Raw genomic sequence first — 15,852 nt, 5'->3', positions numbered from 1 at the left:
GACATGTGGACCTGTGCTCTGCCATTGACATATGCTCCCAGCCCTGGCAATGTCTACTTAGTAACTACCCTCCTAGCTTCTACCATAGAGATAAACCTTCTCCAGTCACCTGAGCATTTCCAGGCTATCTGAATGGGACTGGATGGTCATTAAAGAGACAGAATGGCTGCAGGGCTTAACCCTGCCTTAGGCACTGCATGAATGATCTGGAGGTTTCCAAAGACCTGGTGGGCACTTTTTTCCCCATCTGCTGCCTAGGACAGAGCTGTATATGATGTGAGGAGGTGAAGGAAGAGGCCTTTGTCAGCAGGGGTCAGGAGGGGCCTTGGTGCTTAGAGGATCAGAGGTCTCCCTGAGGGCTATGTGTCAGGGGAGCTCTGATGATCTGAAAGTCATGCTGCTATATGACTGTAACAGTAACTGCAAGGACTTCCAGCTGGGCCAGTAAACAGGCAGGCCTGGCAGGCAAAGGTATGGTGAGGAGAGGGCTAAGTGGGCGGGGCGGAGCTTTGGCCTGGCAGGCAGGGCTGTGTGCTACAGCAGGAGTCTGAGTCCTGTTCTGAGGATAGTGGAGGAGCCACTGGGTGGCTTTAAGCAGAGAGATGATTCATGTTCTTAAAACTTTTCTGATTCAGGCTACCTCACAGAGGGAGGGGTTGTGGGGGATGAGGGTGGGCGCAGGGGATGGGCTCTGTTCACAGGGAAGTGATCCACAGTCCTCAGCTCCACTACTGCAGACCTTCTCCCCAAAGAAGAAATGACTGGGATTAGGGAAGCATCACAGGGAGTCAAATGAAGAACTGGGGTCACATCAAGAAGACTCTGCTTGGAAGTACAGGTCAGACTCTCCATAGTTCCTCAGTTATGCAAATCACAAGCCACCAGCAGCCCAGCCTGTGGCCATGATGGGTGGGAGGCAACAGTGTCAGGTGCTCCTCCACAGAACATCTGCTTCCCAGGACTTGCCCAGACTCTCAGAGGTCACCTACCTTTCATGATTTGCTGCAATTCCATTTGCAAGGTCTGGATGGCTCGAGATGGGTCATCACTAGCTGAGCGTTTGACTCGGTGAATGGAGAGTTTCCCATCAGCCACTGCAGCGATGTCGTCATCCTCCAGGAAGATGACTCTGTTGGTGTGTTCTATAATGGCACTGAAAGGGCAGAAACACAGGCATCGTATTTGCCTTGCTCTGAAGAGTTACAAATCATTTACTGTTTCCCAAGAATGGGGTCAGCATCAGTTACTAGTGACAGTAACATCACATTGTAAAGATCAATTTACAATGAATCTTCCCCGTCCTGTGCACAATACCTTTTTCCTCAGTTATTCTGAAGGCTGTCTGGGTTACTTGACATCCTAACTCATTAAAGAATGTATAGAAATATGATGAATTTCTTCTGTAGACACTTTAGCTTACATCTCTAAAAGCCAAAATAGTGACAACTCATTCAGTTACTCATGCAGGCCCCAAACAGTAGATCAGTAGATCTGGATTGTGGCCACCTGAGCAACCCATGACAGAAACGCGGTGCAGGCCACGTGAGGGTTCCCGGGAGCGCTGCCAAGGGCTGAAATCTGGCTTGGCCTCAGCCCTTGCCGAGGTGCGGGAAAACAGCTCAAATGGAGAAATAGGTAAGAGGTGGCCGGGCCAGGGCTGCAGCTCAGGGATAGAGGGCTTGCCTATGGCGCCTGTCCGAGGGGCTGGGGGTCGTGTTAGTCATGTGTTGGTTACATAATCCTAGGAAAGAAAGGTGGAGAGGTTTTGTTACCTTGCGTCAGAAGCAAAGAAGAATTCCACGGCTTTGTTGCCCACCGCGTGAAGGCAGGTGGAGCTGTCCAGTCTCTTCATCCTCGTTTTACAGATATTCTTTACATTCTCAATATTGCCTAGTAAATAAAGGAATTGATTGCAGACCCCAGGAGACTACTTCATTTGCATAACATGTGGCAAGAAACTCAATTCCCTTTTGACTATGTGTGGGAGAAATTTGCAATTTTTAGCTTTGGCTGTGTCAGCCAAATCATGTAAAAGCTACCCAAATAGCACAGTGCCGCTGCAAGAGCATTTAAACGCTACAGTGGGAGAGTGGTGCAAGCAAAAACAAACCAAAGAAACACTCCGATCAGGGGACTGCTGCTGTCATGCCAAGTCGTGTCCTGTTCTATTTCTGTGTGTCTTTGAAAATACCCACAATGAAAAGCTTTTAAAAAGATGGAGCTGAATCTGCATAAACATCTTTTCGATCTGGGGCCCGGGCCAAGTGAGTGCCAGTCAGAGGGATGTGCCTGCCTCAGACACGGGGAGCTGTCACGTCCTGAGACACAGTCCTCACTGTGCAGGTCTTCCTGGGAGCACTCACACGTTCTGTATAAGATGGGGATCTGCTCTGTGGAGAGTTTGTATTTGCTCCGCACCCCGATGAGCAGTGGGCTGCCTCTCCTGCAGAGGAAGAAAGCATCATTAGCTGTGCTGTGAACACCGTGGGCTGTGTCTTCCTAGCACCCAAGGTGGAATCCCTGGTCCAGTGCTGTTCCTGGAACATAAAACTGTGTTTAGGTCCCGCTGGATGGGCACCCCGCCTGCAGGGCCATGTCCCAAGGCTCAGAGCAGGGACCCACAGGCCGGCATGAGAGCTGTGTCAGGCCCATTAATTTAGTATAAAGGGGTAATATTTTACCTCAGGCAGTTTCTTACAAATACAATCAATAAACTAATGATGAACTTGTTCATTCACCTGAAGCCAGCCTTCATACATGGATCTGGTCTGCTAACCTGACTTAATGTAGACCTTTAGTATTTGTTCAGGTCTCAGAGGCCTTGGTTTCCAGCAGCACTGATCTGTGTAAAGCCTTTTTTTTTGACTCCTCACAGTGTGGTAGAAAGTTTGTAGCACTGACAAAGGTGCTGGGAGCACCTTGAGTATTTCAGGCAGTCTTTTTTGTGTCTCAAGCGGATCAGCGACATAACTCTGGGTCCAGAAGGAACAAGCTGAACTGCCTTCTTGACAATGCCAGCAAGGAAGGGTCGTTATCAAATTTTCTTGGCAAATGGCATCCCCAAATCTTATTGTTGTAGATTGAACTCTGTGGTTTCTTGGGACTCTGAGACAGATAATTCTCCCAAGATATCCAAAAGATTGCCGTGGAGGTTACAGAGCCAGCAGTTACAGGCAATTTAGAAAGATAGAGCTTTATTGCTTCTTCATGCTGTCTTCTTCTCCAGTCATTTTAAATAGTAATAGCAAATATTATCATATTTTAAAGGGCCCTCTAAATTTAATAGCAGCCAATGGGTATTTTATACTTCTGTGATGAAAGTGGAATTAAATCTAAATGTTAAATTAGTTCTAGTTCTATAAAAAATAAATCATGATAAATTCATATCATTTCCTGCAGATACTGTAAGAGTATTCAAAAGCTAGGCCCCATCTCTCTATCCTGGTCTCCATCCTGTAGAGACTTTCAGAGACTTTCCAGTACTGAATGGGCACTTTGGTTCCCAGTCCTATGTTCATAATTTTGCTTGCTTTTTACATAAAGGGATGTCTCTGAAACTGGATGAGTTTCAAGCTCCACAAAACCTGGGACTGGCACCACTGCACATTTTCATTTTTAATTTGAATTTATTGTCAAATTATAAAAATCTGGAGATCTCACATAAAAATCAAACTTTCTGATTGTCCTTAAAAAGGAAAGAAGGAAGGAAGAAAGAGAGAGAGAGAGAGAAAGAGAGAGAGAACACCAAGCACTGTAGTGCCACTGGTGACACAGACGGTGGGGTGCAGTCTCTGGGGTACAGCCAGAGCTGTGCCTCAGACCCAGTCAGCCAGAGGTCCTACTGTCATCCCGCACTACCAGGTGATTTCATCTTACTCACTTATTTATCATGAAGAGGTCAATGAATTTGCCTCACCTCGTGGCTACAGCTTCTCCTGGGTAATGGATGCTCTTGAAAACCAATGCAAATGCTCCTTCCTGGAAGCACAGGAGGAGAGGGTGAAGGGCCACTAGGCTCGCACAGAGCAGCTGCCGTGGCCTGCTGCCCAGGCAGTCTCCTGGCCCTTCTTCCTAGCAGGCAGTCTTGGGGTCACTCGGGGAACTGACTGAAGAAGCAGCTTGTGCAGGGCAAGGGCAGGAGAGAAGGCAAAACAGTACTATACTGCAATACCAGAGACCAGAACTTGCAGATTTCATGACGGGTGACATAAACCTCAAGTGTTTGCCCAGACCCATGGGGACCCCTGGCAGTGATGACCACCTCTGGGACCATCTGGGGGGATGCATGCAGCTAAAACTGCTTTCTCCTTCTGGGAGAACCCTCGTCTTGGACAGTGTGTGGGGACTTTGCGCCCTGGGTCTAGTCCTGCAGGACACTCACAATTTCTCTTGCTGTCTCTCCCAAGTCATTCCCTTCAGCATAGAGATATACTCTGCTATCTACTACACACACTGTCAGGAAAACACAATCAGTTTGTGGGGTTGCAGTCCTCTCCTGCCCCTGAATCATATCTTTGCACTCCCATAATCAGACAACTCAGCTTCCCTTCCTGGTCTCCCTGCAAGCCACTTTCTGTTGGATGTTACTGCCCACGCACAGAGCTCTCTGTTCCACAGGATGTACCTCTCCCTGCAACGCAGGCATTTTGGATGGGCTGTCTTTCATCCTTAGATCTTTGTGCAAGTTTGCCTGATAAATGACTAGGGAAAATAAAGGAATAAAAGAATGATTTAGAAAGATGGGGCCTGTAACTCACCAACTGCTGGATAACTCGCTCGACCAGCGTTGAAAATGTAATGTCCTCGATTTCCCTGTTGTCAAACACGTATTTAATCAGCTTGGCGATCGCTTCTGTGTCTGTTTCTGACTCAAACTCGTAGCCTTTGCTTTCCTGGAACATGAGGTTGGACATAGGGGACCGATGATGGTCATTGCACAATGCTGGCTTGGCTCACCCTTTTAGTCCCTTATGATTTGACTCGAGGCAAGAACAAGCAAAAGTGGGAAGGGACAAAAAGCGTTTGCCAGAATCACACAGCCAAATGCTTCTGAGTCATCTCAGAACTTCCTGAGATCATTCTTCGTCGGAAGCTTGCCCTTGCCATTAATCTGGATATTGCAAAATAACAGGAGTCAAAGTGATAAAATATGTTGAGTCAAACGTACCAATCCCAACCAACACGACACAACCTTTGTGTGGGCTGTGGGCTCCCACCATCTGACTTTCACTCCACATCCCAGCTGGTAGATGAGTCGTGCAGACACTTTACCAACACCAAATTCATGTTAGTTTGAGTCTATGACTCTGTGGTTGCTCTTGCGACAAATGCTAATACCCTGGGATCTCCCTAAACAAGATCTGAGCTTGGAGGTTCAGCAGAGGCTGAGGTTTGTGCTCATTGTGTGCTGTGGTGGACAGTGAGTCTTGCTTAGTTCCTGCATTTGGCTTGGTTTGGAAAGTTTCTGGGGGAAGATCAATACCAATTGATTTAGACATTCCCCCGGGGAAGTATCTTACCAGAAATTTCCTCAGGTCTTTGTAATTTGTGATGATCCCATTATGGATGACAACAAATTCTGAAAGAAAAGTTTAGTGAAGACAACAATGCTAGTAAGAAATGAAGTTCAAGTCAGATGCAAAAGAAAACAATTTGTTGGCTTGCAAGCACTCTGTGAACCGGAATCTTACAAAGACTTCTATTGAGCAGGACTGATGTCTGCGATGAGGAACACGTTTGTCTTCAGGTGACAAGCATCCGCCAGCCAGACCCTGCTGAAGGTGCCTAGCTTATCAAATTATCAAATCATGTCTAGTACAGGATGATTAACCCCTCCAGTCATTTCCAGCAGGAAGAATCCTGCTCAAAGAGGCCCAAAGAGGTCACAGACTAAGTTTGCAGCTGTGCTTTATCTGATTCACATTGTATTATAAAAACATTTGACTTTAACATTTTTTGAGTTTTCACTTCAAACTTCTTAAGGGGGGAATCTCCAAAGCTGTGGCATCCCTGAGCTCCCCTCCCTTCCTCTGCAGCAGCCTTTGCCATCTCCCTGGGCATCAGTTGCACCCCTGGCTGTGGGCTGCCCCCTGCACAGGTGGGGCCTCCAGAGACCTGGGAGGTGTGTGTGGGGAGGTCCTGCCTCCTCATCACTGTGCTGTCTTAGCGAGTAGCTGACGAATAACTACAGGAAAGGTCTAGGCCAGCCAGAGAGTTGCGGAGGAAGCAAGCTCCTTTCCTGTCATCCTCAGTGGTGGATATATCATTCCCTTGGGGTCTGGTAATCATCCGGGATGCGTCTAGGCATCAGTGCTCTCCACAGACACTTTCCAGTGTTTGAGGGTCCTCTGTGCTGCATCTTCAATTCAAAGTTTTTTCTGCTAACGACACATATTTTTCTACGACACATTTAAAATCTTTTTCTGTTGGTCTTTTCTTTATGTTGGTCTCACCATAACTTCCTGTTTTTTTTTTTTTTAAAGAAAATCTATTGTTTGTTTGGTGTGGTCACTCAAAAAATGAGAGGGCTTCACTAAGATGAGCCCTTTCTGGAACATTGCTCAGTGTATACATGTGTTGAGCTATCACATGGCATGCTGTAAAAATGTACAATTTTAAATGTCTAAGTCAAAAAATAAATTTAAACTATAAAAGAGAGAGAGAACTGCAGCTTCAGCTCTGCTACAATTTTGTCTTTTTTTTTGAGACAGGGGCTCTCTATGCAGTTCAAGCTGGCCTTGAGCTCCCTTTGTAGCCTAGGCTGGTCTCGAACTCACAACGATCTTCCTGCCTCAGCCTCCTTAGTCCTGGGACTACAGGCGTGAGCCACCATGCCTGGATTTACAATTTTATTTATTTTATTTTTTATGTGCTATTTCACTTGGTCTTGGGAGTGCCAGTTACCATAGTTTGGATCTCTTAAATGGCAGTATCCACCGCATCCTCCAGGTTTTGGTGTTTTTATTGTGTCTATCATTACTTCTTTGCATTATTTTCTTAACTGTTGCATTTTCTGTCATCTTAGACTTATTTATTCCCTATACATACTTTCTTGGCAAAAACTTTATTTTTCCATTGTGGGACTATATAGACAGCTTCATCTCACTGAGCCAGATTCTCAGCCCTGACAAAATGTCTTTTACACAGTCTGTGCTTTTTGCTATTGCTGGTGAGTTCTGAAGAAAAGTTTCGGATCTCTGCCCCTGCCTTCCCTGTCTTCTTTTCAGTTACTCATCCTGAGTCAGAGTTGCAGCTCATGTTTGCTCGCTCGCATGGGGACTCCCTGGAGGCTCTTTGCTTTGTGGCCATGTAAGAGTCACCGTCTGCACTGGAGGTGGTGGTGTGGGTCCCTAATGAGGCTCGTCGTAAGCCAGGGTGGAGGCGGGAGGCTGGGGCTGCAGCTGCGACCGAACAGGGCACCAGGCCTGGGCAGTGTTTGCTCCGCCAACGCTGCAGCTGCCGGGAGCTCCAGCTTCTGCATGACTTGGGTTTGGTCGTCCTCAGCACTACAGGGTCTGCCGTCCTTATCCTGGTGACGGTGCCTTGCTCAGCTGTGGGATGCCCCACGGTTCATGGCCAAGTCCAGGGTGGAGCCCTGGGCAAAACCCTCACCCACCAGACCCTGACCTTGTAGACACACGGGTGACCCAGGCCTCCCGCCACCTCCTGCTGCTCTGCTTGCCTTCTGTTCTTGGGAGGGCACCTTCCTTCCCGAGTTAGGCTATCAAACCCTCCGAAGTGCTCTGGTGAGAAGCCGCACCAGCACCACCCGAAGCTTGTCAGGATGGGGTACTTGGCCTTTCTGCCTGGTGCTGCACAGTACTGCCCTGAGTACCTGTTCCACAGTGGGTGAGGGACGCCAAAAGGGGGCTGTGCTCTCCGCCCAGCATCCCCTCAAAAGGAACCACAGTGAGTTAAGTGCCTGCTGAGGAGCCCCCACAATTAACTATTCTGATACTTTGATCCTTGCTTGAATGGGAAGCAATGCAAGGGCTTGCACTACCCAGTTGTCTCAAGACAAGGGACCTGGCTAACTCCCATAATTGTGCTTCTAGTGGATGCTCTCCCCATCACACCTGCAAATGGTCACCAGGGCTTCCGACCTGGCCAGCCTTGATTCTGAGTGGGAACCAACGAGGAGGCCCAGGGCTCCTCGCATTCTTTCGTCTGCCTTGTAGGAATCAGGAATGAAACCTTCTTTCCAGTTCACACCTCGCTGTGTCCAAGCTGCAGGAGGCCTTACTGGCCTGGCCAGAAGGCCCATAAAGCTACCCCTGGCGGCTCCAGGTCTGCTCATCTCTTCTCCACAGAAGGGGCCAGACAGAGTGTCATTTAAGAGGGCCTCAGCGTGGAAAAACAGGCAAGTGAATCTGTGAGCTGGGGCTCACATGAGGGGAAGCTGGGAGCGCTGAGGAGCCCAAATCCACCGAAGACTTTCGTGAGCAGTGTCCTATCGCTGCTCCTTGACCTAGGTTTACTTCAATCAGTACTGGACTTGCACGTATAATAATTCTCAATTTTTCAACACACAAAGCCAGCTGAGTTGAAGGTGCTCCTGCTGGGAAGAGCTCTGGGGCTGGCAGGTGTAGCAGCCTCTGTTTTTCTGAACCTTAGTGCTACCAGGGTCCAGCATCAGAACAGGCAACCTGGACGCTGACACCACCAGCAATGCCATCTGCCACTGCTCAGAGCCACTCTTGCAGGGAAATGGTCAGCTTAAGGGATGAGGACAGTACACACCTTCCCTTCAGGTCCCGGCCCTCTGGAACACTTTGGGCTCTCAGGGGGGAGGAGCAGCGCCCAGGCTGTCCAACCTGTCCCACCACCTGTGTGCTTGGACACAGCTTCTAAGAAGCCTCTGGGGTCAGAGCACCAGACTCCAGTGTGGTACTGTGAGAGGTAGAGGGGACTTCGCAAGGGAGAGTTCTTTGGAGCTCTCAGCAGAAACAGACACGGTTCTCAGAGCCCCTGTTAGTTCTGGTGAGAGTGGGTCATGAGACAAGGCCACCCTGTATGCCTGGCCTTGCTGTGATGAAGCCAAGGGCCTGACCACAGGGTACACAGATGGGCTCACCTGGCCACGCGCTACACGTTAAACAAGCCTCTCCTTTCTCTACATACAGTACCCAGGGCTGGGTGTACCATATAGTACTGGGCAATGGACCAATACACAGCCATATTCCCTTCATGGGCTGGGTTCCGAAGGCCCAGTGGCCCTCCTGGGAAGGACTCCTCATGTTCCTGTGGGCACGAGGAGGACAACTCTGGCACCCCAGAGCCAGGCTAAGTTTGCACCTGACCAAGGCACAGGGCCAGTGTCAGGGCTTTCGGAGAAGGGTTGCCTGGATTATCTTGGGAGGACAGGGTGGGTAGAAGAGGCAGGCAGGAGCCCACTCTGGCTCAGGGCATCACCGACACACAGTCCAGGCGAGGCACAGTCCGAAGTGACAGGTGCAGGGGACTACGTACCGTTGCCCTTGTCTGAGCGCTGTGGGTGGCTGTTGACAGCACTGGGGACTCCGTGTGTGGCCCAGCGCGTGTGGGCAATGCCAAAGTGCGTCTCAAACTCCACCTTTAAGTCCATACTGTCTTGTTCTAAATGAGAGACAAATCAGTTTGTCACCCTTTAAAATAAACACAAAGGCACAACTCTTAAGATAAAAATTATTTCATGACATCAAGGCACATCAGCTCCACCAGCAGCACTTTTTCTTCACCCACAGGTGTACCCCTGGGGTGCCGTGCCACCCCTGAGCCAAAGTTCACTGAGCTCCGTCAGCCACCCAGCTCATTGCTTAGTCACAGTAAACTGCCTGTAAAAGAAATCGAGGCTGACACGCAGCTCGGGGGAGAGAGTGCGGCAGGCACACACAGGGACAAAAAAGGAGTCAAAGGAAAGCAGTATTATTTTCCAGAAAAATTAAAACAAATACATAATAATTAAAATTTTAAGAAAGCTCTCCACCTAAGATAAACCACCCTTCAGTCGGTGAAACAGTTTTACAGCATGGCTTTAACCCCTTGCTATTCATCCGAGCTCTCTCTCGTAAAGCTCCTGTTTTTAGTGGTGAATGTTGTTGGGGGAAAATGCTTTTAAGAAGCCAATTCTGCACTGATTGTGCCAAGGAGAAGCATTTCCCACTTACTGTAAAGTTCTTCATCCAAAGCCTTCACTTTGCCTTTTTTCTTGACTAGCTGGATGTGTCTTTCTTTGACTTCATGATTGTTCCCATCGATAGCCACACCTGTCGTTTAAACATTCATTTTTTGACATTTTAAATCTTTTATTGATGAATAATTCACACAGCAGAAAACACACATCAGTGAACTTCATTAATATGTCCTCTGGTGTGATGCACACTCCTAACAAGACACAGGACAATTCCACCATCCAGAAAGACCCCTTCAGTCTTTCCACTCAATTCCCCGCCCCAGACAGAAACCTCTCTTCACATTTCCATCACAGAAGACTCATTTTTTCTAGAACACCACAAAATTGGAACCACAGCAGTCACTGGAATCCACACTCCGTCCAACCATTGATCAGAAATAGTCCCACACACATAAATAACGCTGCCCCGTACCAAACATACTCAGACTTTCTTCCTGTTATTATTCCTTAAATAATACACCATAGCAACTACTTAAATAGCATTTCCACTGTATTTAGGTCTTGTAAGGACCCTAGAGTTTAAGAAATTGAGAGATAATTTAAAGTACACAGGAGGTGTGGATGGGTTTTATGCAAGTACTGCATCATTTTATAGATGGGGCTCCCCACAGACAGAGGGACGATCACACAGGCCATGGTCAGTGCCTTCTGGGCAGGCACAGTGGGACTGATGCACCCCCATCCTGGGATGAGCCCTGGCCCTCTCACATGCCTCACATGTCCTCCCACTGAGTTAGATCCCCAGCCCCTGTTCTTTTAGACATATTTTCATTCATCTATTTTCCTAAGCTCTTCCTAAGTAACACCTTTGTAACTGGCCACACATTCCTCCTGCGGATGGCTGTATCAGATTCTCCCCCTGACACCTACCAATAGGTGGGTATTTGGTCTGTTTCCCATTTTTAATTAAACAGCTTGAAGAGAAATGGAGAGCTAAGTGATTTCATATCCCTAACAGTTCTTAACAGAAAGCAAGTCAGATAAAAGGCTGAAGGCATGCTACAAGAGTGGACAGCAGACAGAACACTATCACGCAAAAAGTACGGCAGGAGGAATCCCCTGGATTGAAACTACAACCCAGTGATGGGAACCTTTTAGAGATGAACACCTAAACTGCACCCCAAAGCCCACTATTTATCCCAATGGCCAGCACTGCAGTTAAACGGAATACTGAGGATTTAGTTTAGAAAAAAACAATGTGCCCATTAACATCCTTTGTCTTAGAAAATCACGGTAACAGAGCTTTCAACATACAAACAGCTCTTTACTGGAAGGTAAACATCTGTTTGGCTGCTGTCTGTGCTGACCTCTTGTCGGACAGAGGCTCGCGCTTCCTTAGGCTGAGAGCAGCTCTCAGTCAGCTGCGCCCGTCGCCCGCCCTGTCGCCGTGCACGGCCCCTGTGTGTGCAGTTCTGTGCTGCTTGACTGCGGGGGCGAAGCTGGGCGACTGTGCCACAGGTTCACCAACACCACCGCTAGTCACGCATGGCGGGTGTGGCAGCCCGGCCCGAGGATCTGAGCGTACATTTCTTGGCTGACTGTGAAGCACTGCGACAGTGGTGGCTCCTTTGAAAACAGACTTCAAATGTCAAAACTTTTGATTAGCGATGGCAGGGAACAAGAACTGTAGTAGAAAGTGCAATGTGGGGTATTTTTGACAGAAATTTTTAAAAATTTTTCTTCTTTTCTATAGTTTGCTATACTCTTCAAATTTCTTTAATGAACAATGTTATTTTTATATTGAAAAGAAATGTTAAGAACTACCAGAGAAAGTGTCCAAGTTGTAAAAAGTGCCATTATAAAGAAAATGGGCAAGAGAAGAGACCACTGACGCCCACATGATGTCCCTCGACCAGGAGGTCAACGGCGGCACCTACCTGCCGAGTCATAGCCTCGGTACTCAAGACGCTGCAGGCCCTTGATGAGGGTCTCGAAAATTTCCTTCCTTGTCCGGGGAACTCTGTAGTTCATGTAAGCAAAGATTCCTGTTCAAAATGGGGGGAAAATGTCACGTTAAGAAAACACTCAGGTCACATTTAGAGTAAAACACTTCCCAGGAAGCAGAGAAGGTGATGGCACTTCAGGAGGGCTCCTGGGCTCCCTGTAGAGAAGGACATGGCCTTGCCTGGCGTCACTGGAGAAGAATGATGCCCCTGGCTGCTCTGAGGGGCTGTCCACTTGGCCCCCCTGGGACAAAGCAATCTTGGCCTTGCAGTGTCACCAAAAAGAAGTCAGCCTCCGGGTGCACTTGCAGCAGACAGCTTTTAATGGGGTATGGTTTGCAAAGGATAGCAAAGCAGCCCGAGTGCTTGAGGACATTTTTGAAGTGCCACTTCCTCTTTGATTTTCCCAGAACACACCTGGGGAATTATGAGGATGTCAGCGGCACCCCCACGGCAAGGAGGGTCAAGAGATTTGCTTCCCACCTTCCACTTGTCACATGGCTTACAGTGTGGCCGTGAATAAACACGGCTGTTCTAATGGCAAGAGTAAACCTACCTCAGGCTCCCTTGTCCCGAAAGAATCCTTGCTGGCAAGGTAGGCTGGCAAGCCAGGAAGATTCGAACTGGCTTCATTTTCCATATTTATATTTTAAAATAATGTTTTTCCAAATAGGATCTGATAGTCACCGTTCTGGTTCTGCCTTTCCAAACTCCTCCACTGCCCTGTTTGCAGTGCTCTTGGTCTGGTCCCTCCTGCTCTGTCCCCTCTCCTTGTCCCCATTTGGGAAAACCACCCACCTCAAAGCTCAGCTGCAAGCCCACCTTCCAGAAGGCTTCTGACAGGAGTGAGATGTGTGCTTTCCCCCAACAAGGGCTGCCTCGGGTGCCTCAAAGGGCTCACTTGCCAGGGCTTGGTCCAACAAGAAATGGGACAAATGGCTCAAGCCTCAGTGAATGAATACCATTCATTCATGGATCCCATCATACAAAAATTTATCTGCACACATCTGGTCAGAAAATAGGCCACAAAATTAAAAAGCACCGCAACTGTATATAGCATTCTACATGGTGCACATTATTGTACATGGGATGATTGTGCACACACATTAAGGTACAGATTCAAATATAAAAATATGTGCTCTGTGCTTTCTGAGCAGTTACAGATGTTTTCCTTTTAAAAACGGCTGAGGGTAATTTTGACAGTAAGCTATTTTTTTCTTCCTTGGTGGCTTCAGGTCAGGCGAGAGGTGCTGGATGTAAGGGCCGTGTGCAGAGTCTGGACTCTGTGCCAGGCGAGGTGCCTACCGCTATAGCAGGAGCTCACGTGGCGTGATCCACACTTCAAACCCGGAAGACATCTTGGGTGCATTCTGCCACCTTACTTATTGAAAAAAAGTTGCCTTTTACTCTCAACATTAAAAATTGTAACAGCATTCTTGAGATGTGCACCTTATTATCACCTCTGAAGTATACAGTTCAGTGGTTTCTGTTCACAGATGTGTGTAGCCATCACCCAAATCATGCCTCGGTGAAATCTGGCAGAGAAAACATTCCCTGGGTGAGCAGCCATGGCCCAGTAAATGAAAGCCATCTAGCTGCAGCAGACAGTTACATGAAAGATGAAACAGTACAGCTGTCTCCTCTTCCCAATCTTTGTTTTGCGTTGGGACACCGTGGATTGAACCAAGGGCTGCTACACTGAGCTACATCCCCAGCCCTTTTTATTCTATTTATTTATTTTTAAATTTTGAGACAGGGTCTTGCTAAGTCCTGGAATGGCCTAAGCTGAGCTTTAATTTGGTTGGTTTGTTTGTTTTTTGGTACCGCGATTGAACTCATGACCTAGCATTTACCAGGCAAGGACTTGAACCACTGAGCTAAATCCCTGGCCCTACGCTTAAATTTGGAATCCTCCTGCCTCAGCCTGCCAGAATGCTTGAATTGCAGGCGTGCTCTACCAAGCCAGAGTGAAAGGATTTTAAGTCTGAGACGTTGTCAGAAGTGGCCTCTACTGTCCAGCTCTCTGATCTCCTCCACAAGACCCTGTGTCCCTGCCTGCCACACTCCACTGTGGACCATCTGTCCAGCACGCAGCTTGCATGGTCACGGGGCCCCCAAGAGTCCAGAGAGGGGACTGTATTCAACTGAAGGGAATAGAACAGCACTATGATGTTAATTGTTACTAACAGTTCTTGTTACTTAAAAGTGATAACATAGAGTTACTTCCCCAGGAATTTTTCTTGTCAAAATTCCTTTTTATAATCCCTTCCTTCCCTAAGTAAAAGCTACAATGAGAATCCTTGTATTTATTTATTTAACCTAGGAGACCAATAACCAGATAGTTCAATTGTAAGTGATGGTTTCAATTTAGACACTCTCACACTATGGTAACTACTGTTATATCGGGTTATCTTGTGGTGAAACACTGTGTTGCTTAAATTGTTCTGTTCTGACCTTGCTGTTGTGTTGCTATGTCCTCTTTTATCTTAATTGCCTTCTTTTTTTAATAAAAAAGTTTAGACACTCTCTTTGGAGAGCAATGTGGTAATTAAAAGTGTACAAGTGTTCCTAGAGTTTTTGAACTTGTAGAAATGGGCCCGGCAGCCACCTATGCAGAGACCGGGTGTGGACACGAAACCATAGCTTCTCAGTGTCCTCTGTGGCCACCAAAGCCTGGAGACAGCTTGGAGCTTCACAGGGCCAGGTCAAGTGCTCAGGGCCACCAGGCAGGCAGCCTCCACAGGGGCCGGTGAGACCACACAGACCTCCAAGACAGGTCAGGTGACAGCGGCAGCTTGCAGGCCCGAGCAGATCATGCAGGGAGAGGTGGTGGTGGTGGGGAGGAGTTTGCCTCAGTGCTCACCGGGGACTGGTTCCAGGACCCCGTGTAGGAAGCCCGAGCCGTTCATGTTCCTTACATAACATGGGATGTGCCTGCAACCTCCACACAGACTTGTGTGTATTTTCTCTTTCCCCTCTCTGTTTCCCTTCTTCCCTCCTCCCGCCCTGGCGTCTTTGATGGTGGGGATTGAACCCAGGGTCTTGTTAATGCTAGGAAAGTGTTCCACTGACCTTCACTGCCAGCCCCTTCTGATATACACTTCCCGTATGCAGTACTTAATACAATGCTTACACACTGCTTTGTTCAAATTCAAGCTTTGCTTTTTGGAACTCCTGGAATTTTTTCCAGATATTTTACGCCCAGGTTTGGTTAAATCTATAGATCAGAAGTGTTTGGGAAGAAAGGCTGTGTCTTGTCCTGAACATGTACAGGCTTTTTATCTTGGCATTATTCCCTAAACAATATAGTATGGAAATGATTTACATGTCATTTACACAGCATTAGGGAGATATGGAGCCTGGAGATAACTGAAAGAGTACCATAGGATGTGTGTAGGTTCTATCCAACCACCACAGCATTTTACACAGGGAACTTGGGCACCGTGGATTTTAATATGCAGGGGGTCCTGGAACGAACCCTTCCCGACACCAGGGGGCAACTGTATTTCTTGAAGGGCATCCAAAACTCAGGGAGCAGTGGCCACGTTAGACTGAGCTGCTGGAGGTAGTGCAGAAACTTTTTTCCCACTACATTTGTATTTGTATGACTGAGATATTTCACAATGCGCCACTATATGAATTAGAATATACAAGTTATCTAGGTAGCTAGAAACGATTTAGAAGTGGTCTAATTTAATCAGAAGAGGGAAGTCCTAGCCAAGACACAAAGGTTGATGA

At 47.7% G+C, this 15,852-nt stretch overlaps 1 protein-coding gene across 1 annotated transcript in view; it reads right to left on the bottom strand.

Moving 5' to 3' along the window:
* Gfpt2 (glutamine-fructose-6-phosphate transaminase 2) overlaps window positions 1–15,852 on the bottom strand; it is a 37,353-nt gene that overhangs the window by 12,719 nt on the left and 8,782 nt on the right. The window contains exons 2-10 of the mRNA XM_003461092.4: window positions 12,049–12,156; window positions 10,146–10,244; window positions 9,469–9,594; window positions 5,520–5,578; window positions 4,758–4,892; window positions 3,917–3,978; window positions 2,364–2,443; window positions 1,773–1,890; window positions 990–1,153 (exon numbers count right to left, since the gene is read on the bottom strand). Of these exons, the coding sequence (XP_003461140.2) occupies window positions 990–1,153; window positions 1,773–1,890; window positions 2,364–2,443; window positions 3,917–3,978; window positions 4,758–4,892; window positions 5,520–5,578; window positions 9,469–9,594; window positions 10,146–10,244; window positions 12,049–12,156 (951 nt within the window). The remainder of the gene's footprint in view (window positions 1–989; window positions 1,154–1,772; window positions 1,891–2,363; window positions 2,444–3,916; window positions 3,979–4,757; window positions 4,893–5,519; window positions 5,579–9,468; window positions 9,595–10,145; window positions 10,245–12,048; window positions 12,157–15,852) is intronic.

This window comes from Cavia porcellus, unplaced genomic scaffold (genome assembly GCF_034190915.1).
Source record: "Cavia porcellus strain 051 isolate PalLab524CR breed Dunkin Hartley unplaced genomic scaffold, mCavPor4.1 scaffold_19, whole genome shotgun sequence".
Taxonomy (NCBI): Eukaryota; Metazoa; Chordata; class Mammalia; order Rodentia; family Caviidae; genus Cavia; species Cavia porcellus.
This window is presented reverse-complemented; position numbering and strand designations above follow the sequence as displayed.